Here is a 12,264-nt window from a genome sequence, read left to right as displayed (position 1 = left end):
TGAAAAGCACAAAATCCCATATATTAGGACTAGAACTTACTATCTGATGAAATAAAGAAACTATTGAGAAATTGTACAGCTATATGAAAGAAACTAAATTTAACTAATAATTTATATCTTATGTTCAGATAAGATTTATTTTTAAAATTATCAATAGTGTTTATTTTCCCTAATACATGTAAAATAGTTTTCAATATTCATTTTTGTATGACTTTGTGTTCCAAATTTTTCTCCCTTCTGAAGACAATTAATCTGACATAGGTTAAGTCCATGTAATTATTTTAAAATAAATTTCCATATTTATCATGTTGTGCAAGAAATTTAGAACAAATTTGAACAAATGGGAAAGACCATACAAACAAGAAAACAAAAAAACAAAAATACCATGCTTCAATCCATATTCAATTTTTATAGTTCTCTCTGTAATGCATGTATCATTTTCTGTCACAAGTCTATTGAAATGGCCCTGGATTATTGCATTTTTTAGACAAAGTCTACACAATTGATCTTCATATAACCTTGTTCTTACTATGTACAATGTTCTCTTGATTCTGCTCATTTCATTCAGTTTCAGTGTATATAAGTCTTTCCAGGCTTAAGATAAGATAAGATTTAAATGGATGTGTGACTTAGATATAAAAGATTACATCATAAATCAGGTAAACATGGAAAAATTAGCTATTGCATATGTGGATGAAGAAAAATTCATTACCAAAGAAAAGAATCAAAAATAAAATATCTAATTATAAATAGAAAATAAACAATTATTTGGGAAAAGTACTTTGTAGTAATTTTCTCCGATAAATACTTCATTTTCAAGAGATATAATGAGCTTTTTCCAATATGTAACATTAAAAGTTATTCTCCAATTGATAAAAAAAAAATCAATGTGAACAAGCTATTTCTTTTTTTATTAATTTTATAATTATAAATTTTTTGACAGTACATATGCATGAGTAATTTTTTTATAACATTATCCCTTGTATTCATTTTTCCAAATTTTCCCCTCCCTTCCTCTACTCCCTCCCCTCCTAGATGACAGGTAATCCCATACATTTTACATGTGTTACAGTATAACCTAGATACAATATATGTGTGTAAATCCAATTTTCTTGTTACACATTAAGAATTGGATTCTGAAGGTATAAGTATCCTGGGTAGAAAGACAGTAGTGCTAACAGTTCCCAGTGTTCCTTCTCTGGATGTAGTTGTTTCTGTCCATCATTGATCAGCTGGAAGTGAGTTGGATCTTCTTTATATTGAAGATATCCACATCCGTCAGAATATATCTTCATACGGTATTGTTGTTGAAGTATATAGTGATCTTCTGGTTCTGCTCATTTCACTCAGCATCAGTTGATGTAAGTCTCTCCAAGCCTTTCTGAATTCATCCTGCTGGTCATTTCTTACAGAGCAATAATATTCCATAACCTTCATATACCATAATCCATTCATTTTCCAGTTTCTAGCCACTATGAAAAGAGCTGCCGCAAACATTTTGGCACATACAGGTCCCTTTCCCCTCTTTAGTATTTCTTTGGGATATAATCCCAGTAGTAGCACTGCTGGATCAAAGGGTTGCACAGTTTGATAACTTTTTGGGCGTAGTTCCAAATTGCTCTCCAGAATGTCCTGGATTCTTTCACAACTCCACTAACAATGTATCTAGTGTCCCAGTTTTCCCACATCCCCTCCAACATTCATCATTATTTGTTCCTGTCATTTTAGCCAATCTGACAGGTGTGTAGTGTATCTCAGAGTTGTCTTAATTTGCATTTCTCTGATCAATAGTGATTTGGAACACTCTTTCATATGAGTGGATATAGTTTCAATTTCATCATCTGAGAATAGTCTGTTCATATCAACAAGCTATTTCTAAGGGAAGAAATTCAAGTTACGTCAAAAATATGAAAAAATACTCCCAATCCCTAATATGAGAATGCAAATTAGGATGCCTGTAAAGTTCACTCTCACATCTATCAAACTAATAATTTGGAAGAAAAAGAAAATGTAAATATTTGAAAGGCTGCATGAAAAAAGGCCCTAAAACATTTTAATGGAGCTATGAATAGAGTAATTTGGAATTATTCACCCAGAATAACTAAGTTGGGTGTAATAATTTTGTTTACTGTGATACACACAAGTTGGGTACAGAACTATATTTTATTCAAAAAAGAAATAGGAGAAAAAGTAGAGGAGGAAGAAACAGGAAATAGAGGAAAATTAGAGTAAAGGATTTATTAGTCCTAAACAAATAAAATTCTTAGGATGAACTAAATATTTTTATGTATCTTTTAGGTGATAAAGAATAGGAATTTGAGGGGGTGCCAATAAATTGGGGAAAGGGTGAACAAGTTATGATTTATAAATGTGATGGAATATTATTGTGTAGTAAGAAATTATGAAGGGGATGGTTTCAGAAAAACTTCAGAAGACTTGTATTAACTGGTGCAGAATGAAGTGAACAAACTAGGAGAATAATTTTTGCAATGATAATATAATAAAAATAAGCAAATTGTTTTGTTGATTCCATATAGTGTTTAATTCCATTTGTGTCTTTCTAAAGCTGAAAGTTTTGATAATATACTCTGTTTCCTTATGTTTTCCCTATTTTTAATAATAGTTTTTTATTTTCAAAATATACACAGATAATTTTCAACAGTTCCAAATTTTTCTCCCTCTCTTTGCCCATCCTCTCCCCTAAACAGCAAATAATCCAATATATGCTGAACATGTGCAATTTTTCTATACATATTTCCACATTTATCATGTTGCACAAGAAAAATCAGATCAAGAAAAAAATAAAAAAAAACAAAGAGGAAGCAAACAATAACAAAAAATGAAAATTCTATGTTGTAATCCATGTTCAGTTTCTATAGTACTCTTTCTGGATGCATATAGTTCTCTCCATCACAAGCACATCTCCATCTTTTGGAATTGGCCTGAATCACCTCATTGTTGGATTTAATTTGGTCAATGTATAAACTTGCTGTTGTTGTTGTAATTCTATTCACTTTACTAAGCATCCGTTCATGTAAGTCTCTCCAGACCTTTCTGAAATCAGCCTGCTGATAGTTTCTTATAAAATAATAATATTCCATAACAATCAGATGTAACTTATTCAGCCATTCCCCTACTGATGGGCATCCCCTCAGTTTCCAGTTCTTTGTCTTTCCAAAAAGGGCTCTTATAAACATTTTTTCACATGTGGGTCCTTTTCCCTTTTTTATGATCTCTTTGGGATATAGGCCCAGTAAAGATATTGCTGGATCAAAGCATATGTGCAATTTGATAGTCCTTTGTGCATAGTTCCAAATTACTCTCCAGAATGATTCACAATTCCAACAACAATATATTAGTATCCCTATTTTCCCATATCCCCTTCTAGGATTATCATTATCTTTTCTTGCCATTTTAGCTAATCTTAAAGGTATGTTGTGGTACCTCTCAGAGTTGTCTTAATTTGCATTTCTCTGATCAATAGTGATTTAGAGCACCTTTTCATATGACTAGAAATGGTTTTAATTTCTTCATTTGAAAATTATCTATTGTATTGGACTACCTGCCAGCTAGGAGGAGAGAATGGGGGGGGGGGAAAGAGGGGAAAATTTGGAACAAAAGATTACGCAAGGGTCAATATTGGAAAAATTACCCATGAATATGCTTTGTAAATAAAAAGCTTTAATAAAAATAAGTTCGTATCCTTTGACCATTTATCAATGAGAAAATGGCTTCTATTCTTATACATTTGAGTCAATTATCTATATATTTTAGAAATGAAGTTTTTATCAAAACCCAAAAACCTTCTCAGTTTTGTGCTTCCCTTCAAAGCTGCATTGGCTTTGTTTGTATAAAAACTTTTAAATTTAATATCATTGAAATTACTCATTTTGCACTTTTTGGCCATATATTCCTTCCTTTTTCAAAGATCTAAGAGGTAGACTATCCTTTGTTCTCCTAATTAAACAGCTTTGAAAGAATTAAGAATTGTGATCTGTGTATAGTCAATCATGATTCCAGAGAACTAATAATAAAATATATTAACCATATCCTAATATAAAAGTGAATAACTCAGAGCATAGGATGTGATATATAAAATTTTGCACAGGGCCAATAAGGAAATTTATTTTGCTTAACAATATATGTTTGTGGCAAAGGGTTTTTTTTATTCTCAATGGGGAATTACTATTTGAGGGAGAGAAGCCAGAATTTTGCTGATTGAAAAAAAAAAAAATATATATATATATATATATATATATATATATATATATTTTTAAAGGCAGTGTTTGAGGGCAGAGCCACTACAGTACAGCAAAGGCAGTAACTCACCAAACCTTTACCCCAAACTATTTGAAATTCCCTTAAATAATGACTCTAAACAAATTTTAGAGTGTCAGAATGTCTGACAAGATGGAGTAGAATATTTTCCATCTAATGACAACTTAGAAGGTTAACAGAAAAGATCTGTGGTACCAGGGTTTGAATTCACTATTCAGTATGCATTCAGTTGATGCTAGCACAGCCCTGGCTTCACCCCTGGCCCCAATCTCAGGACAAAAAAAACCGTGAACTGAAGTAGGGACCTCTGATTTAATGGCAATACTGACGGCTTCCAAACCTCTCAACTCAGAGACATTGAAGAGGACTTGGAAGATCAGCAGAAAATGTCTGTGGCAACAGGATGGGAGTCTACTATGCAATTACAGCACAGACTGCACAGTGCAGTCCAACCCCAGCAAAGCAGGAATTTTGATATGCACCTCTGAATCATCAATAACATTGCTGATTTTTAGAAGTGAAATATTTCATTGGAAAAACAACTGGCCTGAAAAATAGATACAGGAGAGCTAATTTTAAAATTATTGTTCTGCCTGAAATCATGATCAAAAAAAGAACCTGGCTATCACCTTTCAAGAAATATAGAGGAAAACTGTTCTGACAATCTAGAACCAGAGGATAAAATAGAAATTAAAAGAATCTATTTATCACCTCCTGAAAGAGATCCCAAAATGGAGACTTCCAGGAATCTTATAGCCAAATTCTGGAACTCCCAGGTCACAGAGAAAATATTGCAAGCATTCAGACAGAAGTAATTGAAACCACAGTCAGAATAACATAAGATTTAGCAGCTTCTAAAATAAAGGACTGGAGAACTTGGAATATTATGGAATGTGATATGCTAGAGAGCAATGGAGCTAGGATTACATCCAAGAATCAATTACCCAGTAAAAATGAATATAATCCTTCAGGGAAAAAGATGGATAGTCAGTGAAATAGAGTATTTTCAAATGTTCATGATGAAAAACAGAGCTGAATAGAAAATTTGATTTTCAAATACAAGTCTCAAAAGAAGCATAAGGAAGTAATCAGGAAATTGTCATAAGGGTTACCTGTTTACATTCCTAAAAGGGAGGATACTATTTGTAACTCATTATCATTATTATTATTATTTCCTAAAACAGTGGCCCTCAAACTTTTTAAATAGGGGGCCAGTTCACTGTTCCTCAGACTATGGAAGGCCGGACTGTAGTAAAAACAAAAACTATGAACCTCAGCCCAGTGCATTGCTATCATTATTATTATTATTATCCTGGATTGCCGCATAAACATCCTCAGTGGACTGCATCTGGCCTGCAGGCTGTAGTTTGAGGACCTCTGAGAGAGAAATTTACTGGGAGAAAGAGAAAGAGAGAAGTAGAATGATTATTTGCCATAAAAGAGGCAAAAAAAGAGACTTTTATAGTGGAAAGGAAGAGAGGAGGAAAGAATGAGTGAGTTAACCTTATTCTCATCAGAAGTGGCTCAAAGAGAAATAACATGCATACTCCATATGGAGCATTTTACCCTGAAAGAAAGTGAGATAGGAATGGAATATGAGAAGGGAGGAGGGTGAAAAAAATAGATGACACATTGGGGGAGGGAGGAGTCAATCAAAAACATTTTTGAGGAGAAATAGGGTAAGGTAAGAACATAATAAATGGGGGACAATACAGTTAGCAATAGTAAGTATAAAAAGAATTTTAAAGCAAATTTCTCTGATAAGGCCTAATTTCTCAAACATAGAGGAAACAGTCAAATTTATAAAAAATAAGAATCATGCTCAATTGATAAATGATCAAAAGATATGATCTGTGCCCATTGGACTATAAATATAACAACATCACTACTAGGTATGAATCCAAAAAGAGATGTATTATGTACAAAAATATTTATAGCAGCATTCTTTTCAGGACAGAAAATTGGAAATTTGGGGGATATTCTTCCTTTGGGGAATGCCTGAATAAAATGTGGTATGTGATTATGAGAGAATGTTATTGTTCTATGGGAAAGTATGAGCAGGATGCTCTAAAAAATCCTGGAAAATCTTCCATGAACTCAAAGTGAAATGGACTGTGTATAAAGTAATAGTAATGTTCTGGGATGATCAGCTATAAATACCTTTGCTATTCTTAGCATTACAATGATCCACTGAAGGACTTAAGATGAAAAATCCTATACATAGCCAGAGAAGGAACTTATTGTACCTGAATATAGATTGAAACATTCTCTCTCTCTCTCTCTCTCTCTCTCTCTCTCTCTCTCTCTCTCTAGAAAGCATCAATGTGTCAACATTAAATCATAATTCACTTTGATTATTATTTATGACTACAATGCTTCATGTCTAGGGAGGTATACAGAGTTTCTGATCCATGTTTCTAGAAGTTCTCTTAGGGATAAAATCCCAGATTGTTTCAAATATTGGTAATAAAGTATCATTAGCTTCTCTATCCATTTATTGATGTAGTGGCCATAATTTCAGGCACCAATATGTCAAGAGACAGATAACCCTTTCCCTTTTCCCAAACTCAGATGAGCACTGAGACTAGTGTGATTGGGTGATAAAATGGGACATTTTATCTGTGCCTCTAATAATGAATCATGGGGATTAGTCTCCAGGGATTTATGAAACTGGTAAATATTCTTGCCACAATTACCAAGCAGTTTCTTTTTTCCTAGTAGTAATGAACTGCTTACTTGGAAGCCTTCTAGAAATCTTTCTGTCTCCTTTGCTTCAAGGCATAACGACTTCAAGCTTCCTAAATCATATTTTTCTGATGTATTTTCCCCTTATCCAAAGGAGATAAGTGGTGGCAAAAGAAATGGAATCTTTGGTGAAGATATCTGAGATCAGTAAAGAGAAGTCAGGTAAAGGATAGGAAAGTGGGGATGGAAGAGAAAATGAGGCAAACTTATTTTTAAGATTTAAAGCATCTAGACGATGGGATGAGATACCTTAGGAAAATAATCATTGTAAGGTGCAGATCTGACCATTCCGAGTTCCAAATCTTAGGGGCTTCTTTTTACCACTATGATTAAGCAAAAAATCCTTAGCCTGGCATTGAAATTTCTCTTTTAAGGATAAGGACAGAGACTGTCCTTCTCAACTCTGCTGTCATGAAACTATATCAGATAATCAGGATCTGAAAAAAAACTGACAAGCTAGAATATCAGGTTGGATTCAATACATTTCCATTGCAATATTGCAGTTTTACATTTGAGTTGAGAAAATCAATTTCACAAAGGCAATAGAAGTGAAGCAGGATTGGATAATATCTGGTTTTACAAAAAAAAAAAAAATCCAAGGGATTTAATGGAATACTAGTTCGATAATGTATCATTAGTGATATAGCAGTTAAAAAAGGGAACTCAATATTGTGCTGTATTAACAGCAGTTTGATTGCTGGGAATGAGGTGATACTCTCCCCTCTGAGAAGTGTTCTCAGTTCTAAATGCAACAAAATAGGAAGGACATTGATAAACTTAAGAACAATCAGGGAATGGTAAACAGAATGTAAAGGGCCAGGAATTTAGACCCTATTAAAACTGTGAAGGGAGGAAAGGCAAAATAATTTCATAAGCTCCTATTATGTGCCACTCATTGTAATAAGTGCTTTTATAAATATGATTTCATTTGATCCTCATAACAATCCTGTGGGGTAAGTGCTACTACTAACTCCATTTTACAGGTAAGGAAATTGAAGAAGTCAAAGAGTTTATATGACTTGTTTAGGGTCATGTGGCAAGTTCAAATAAGAATAGTTTTCAATTCAGGTCTTCCTTCCCAGTATTCCAATCACTGGACCACTTAGCTAACTAGGGTTGATTGATGAAACTAGGAATTTTAACCTGAAGAAGAAAATATTTAGCAGGTGGTGGGAGTGGGGGTTGGAGATGAAGGTAGATGTGATAGCTATTTTTAAGGACTATTGTGCAGGAAAAAAAAACACCACATTATCCTCTTCCTGTGTGATCCCAAAAGCAATTTCAGAGATAATGAATAGGAGTTGCAAATAGGAAAATATAACATTGATATTCTGAAAACTTCCTATCCATTAGAGTTCTCTGCAAGTGGAATGGGCTTCTTCAGGAGCTAGAAGGCTTTCTCTCTCCCTCATTCCCCCACATTGCTGGTACTCCAACAGAGATTTGATGACTGCTTGTCAGGTATGTTTTGCTGACCAAAAGTAAAGAAATAAAGTCTCTGAAAATCAGGTGTTTCATTGTTCCATCCAACATGCTTAGAAATGAATGTTGATTGCTTGAAATACAATTTAATGTACTCAAGCAACTGTTCATTTATTTTCTATAGGTCTTTCATTGCTTCCAGATGTGTCAATGATATGGGACAGGGAAATGAATCTACTATCTCTGTATTCCTCCTTCGGGGGATCTCCCCTCATCCAGAGCATCAGCAAATTCTTTTTGGAGTCTTTCTATTGATGTATCTGGTGACCATTATTGGGAACCTGCTCATCTTCCTGGCCATCATCTCTGAGACTCGTCTCCACACCCCCATGTACTTTTTCCTAGCCTGTCTCTCTTTAGCTGATATTGGCTTATCTTCTACCACTGTCCTGAAGATGCTAGTGAATATGTATACCCAGTGTCACACTATTTCCTATATAGGGTGCCTAACACAGCTATATTTTTTCCTGACTTTTGGTGATCTAGACAGCTTTTTGCTGGCTGTGATGGCCTATGACCGGTATGTGGCCATCTGTCGCCCTCTCCACTATACTACAGCCATGAGTCCCAGGCTCTGTGTCCTTCTTGTGAGTGTGTCTTGGATTCTCACTAATCTTGTTGCCCTGACTCACACCCTCCTTATGGCCCATCTCTCTTTCTGTGTGATAGGGGAAGTGTCTCAATTTTTCTGTGATATTGGCCCCCTCCTGAAGCTATCCTGTTCTGACACTCATATAAATGAATTGATGGTTTTTGCTGTTGGTGGCCCAGTTATGACAATTCCTTTCTTATGTATTGTGGCATCCTACATCCACATTGTTTCAGCTATCCTCAGGATCCCCTCAGGGAGTGGGGGAAGGCACAAGGCCTTTTCTACTTGTGGCTCCCACCTCTCTGTAGTTTGTGTGTTTTATGGAACTGTTTTGAGCGCTTATTTCTGTCCCACATCAGTATACTCTACTGAAGAGACAGCATCATCTGTGGTCTATACAGTAGTCACTCCAATGCTGAACCCTTTCCTGTATAGCCTTAGGAATCGAGATATGAAGGATGCCCTAGTAGGTCTTCTAAGAGGTAGGCTACTTGTCTCCCAGGCTTAGTAATCCATGCCTTAGCCTACATCACTCAAAACACACCACACACAGAGACACACATTAAGTATATTTACTTAATATCAAACATCAATACAAGTGATTCAATATGATTTACAAGTTTTTATGTTTTCATTCATTCATTTTAATTAACATGTCAAAACTTTTCCCCATATGCCCCTTAAATCTCCATCAGTATTCTTAGTCCATTCCTTGTTCTTTATCTTTCTTCTTCCATCATCAGAATAAATGTATAGTCTATCCTTTTGGCTATCTTGATTTCACTTTGCATTTTTTGTAAATAGTCTTTCCAAATTTCTTTATATTCCTCATATGTGTCATTTTTAATTAAATTATATCACATTATGTGAAGATATGATAGTTTATTTAATTATTATTCTATTTCTGGATGTTAATGTTCCTTCTTGGAGCAGAGAACTATCTCTTTAATGCTACTATACAAATAATTGAAATGATGAATTTTTGAGGTATGTTTTTGATAATCCTTTCAAGTGCATCTCCTAAATGAAATTATTAGCTCAAACTATGTGGTTGTTTCTGTAACTTTTAGTGAGAACTGCCCTAATTTTTTACTACTTGGCAATTCTTTCAGCAATGAATGTCTATATGTATTTCCCTACTACCCCTAACGCAAGAGATTTCATTGCTTTTAAATATTTTCATTAATTTGTTGAATGTAGTACCTCAGAGTTATTATGATTGGTGTCTAATTATTGTTTTTATTAAGTAATTGCATAATAATTATGTCTCTCACTTGAAAAGAATTTAATATTCCTTGTCCATATATTCATTAAAGTCTATAAGTTACTTATGTAAAATTTCCACACATATCTATTTAGATGCTATGTTTTCATGTCATAAATATTTGCATTTTTATTCTTTTTCTTATGTAAAGATTTTATTTTAATGTACTCAAGCCTGTCTTACCTATTCTAATTTAAAACTTTTTTGTTGAATAGAAAAAAATTTCCCCTTTTATGAAAATTATATTGAGCTATTTTTTCCTATAGTCTTCTCCATTATTTTGTCATGTAGTTGGAATTTCCTGAAATATTTGGTGAGTTATAGCTGTACATTAATTTTTATCTGAATTGCTGATCATTTCTCCCAACTTGTTGAATTTGGCATGGATTCCAATTCAATAATGTTTTAATTAAATGATTAATTCTTTATTCAAATTTTATGCTCTTCATGTTTATAAAATCCTAAACTTTGGTATAGATTTGGTTTGAGAACTGGCATGTTTATTCTGTTCCACTAATTTATTTGATATATAACACAGGGTTTTGATGATAAATTATTTATTATATGTTTTAATATTTGGGACTATAAAACCATCATTATCAGCTTTCCTTTTTTCAGCTGAGCTCTTTATTTTCTTGTCCATCAGTTTTTTCACATAAATTTTATCATGATTTTAACTAATTCCACAAAAAAATCCATTGATATTCTGATTTGCCTAGGTTATTTGCCTATGTTATGAAAATGTCCAATTTTTCAAAATGTATTTGACTTGTTTACACTTCCATAAATTGAGATTTTTTATCTCCTTCCCAATTTTGTCTGGCCCCAAAAAGACTTACATAAAAGATTAGAATACGTTTACTGAATAGAAACAAATAAAAGATATAATAGAGAATCTTCCAAGTGATAACCCATACCCTCTTCTGCAACATCTTCAATGGCTCTTGCAGGAGAAGGGGAAACAACACACCCAAACATCTTGGCTAAAAAAAACAATCTTTTGTCTTCTCCTTCCTTATGATAGTGACATGGAGTGATTCTTCATTCACAAATCATCAATTTTTAAAGTGCTTATTATGTGCTAGGTACTGCAGACATAAAGACAAAAACAAAACAATGCTAGTTCTGAAGTAACTCATATTGCAATGAGGGAAGCAATATGCACACCCAAATATACCCAAAATACTACCTTTAATGGGGTATAAATATTGGAAAATGGCTAGAGTCTACCACATTAAGTACTTTTATATCTTGGTCACTTCCAATGAAACATGTGGCTTAGCATACAAGAACTTAGAATTTTGATATGTTGTAGTCCTTTACAATAAAGCAGATGGTCACACCAGTTAAAAATGAAAGACAACTTCCATCTCAATATCTTTCTTCAACGCTCCCACGTAGCAAGAAACTTTCCCTTCTTGAGTTTCCCATGAAGAATCAGTGGTGAGCCATAATTTCCTCACGTTGGCAGTGTGGCAGGTGTGAGTATATAACAAAGGGGACATGTCCTGCCTAAGGGACTCTGAGTTTGGGGCTTGAACTTCTTCTGTTTTGTCTCTTTCCAGAGTATAAATATATTATCACTGATCCTGAATCTGAGAGTATGAGTGTTCCTGGGTCTTCAGTTCATATTGGATACATTTAATAGGGAGTTTCTTACAGCTCCTAGTGTTTCCTGGAGATGGTTGCTCTCTGAAGGAGGATGAACTCAAGACCTGGCTTGGTTTTCTAAATAAATGGATCTTAAATAACATAGTATATAACCAAGTCAAAAAATAAAATTATTCAGTTGTTCCATAAATTGCCTCACATTGGTGTTTAAAATATCAATAATACTGGCAAAGTATGGCAGTAGCAATATTATTGTTTGTCTAAGGTTTTTGTCACTGTGAATTTGAAATTC

General features: G+C 33.8%; 1 protein-coding gene across 1 annotated transcript; it reads left to right on the top strand.

The window, feature by feature from the left end:
- Positions 1–8,657: 8,657 nt before the first annotated feature.
- LOC141552643 (olfactory receptor 1N1-like) lies at positions 8,658–9,605 on the top strand. The gene has a single exon (XM_074284710.1). The coding sequence runs from the start codon at positions 8,661–8,663 to the stop codon at positions 9,603–9,605; it is 945 nt and encodes a 314-aa protein (XP_074140811.1). The 5' UTR covers positions 8,658–8,660.
- Positions 9,606–12,264: the final 2,659 nt, after the last annotated feature.

Source organism: Sminthopsis crassicaudata, chromosome 2 (assembly GCF_048593235.1).
Source record: "Sminthopsis crassicaudata isolate SCR6 chromosome 2, ASM4859323v1, whole genome shotgun sequence".
Lineage (NCBI taxonomy): Eukaryota > Metazoa > Chordata > Mammalia > Dasyuromorphia > Dasyuridae > Sminthopsis > Sminthopsis crassicaudata.
The sequence above is the reverse complement of the archived record's forward strand: the minus strand, read 5'-3'. Positions and strand labels throughout refer to the sequence as shown.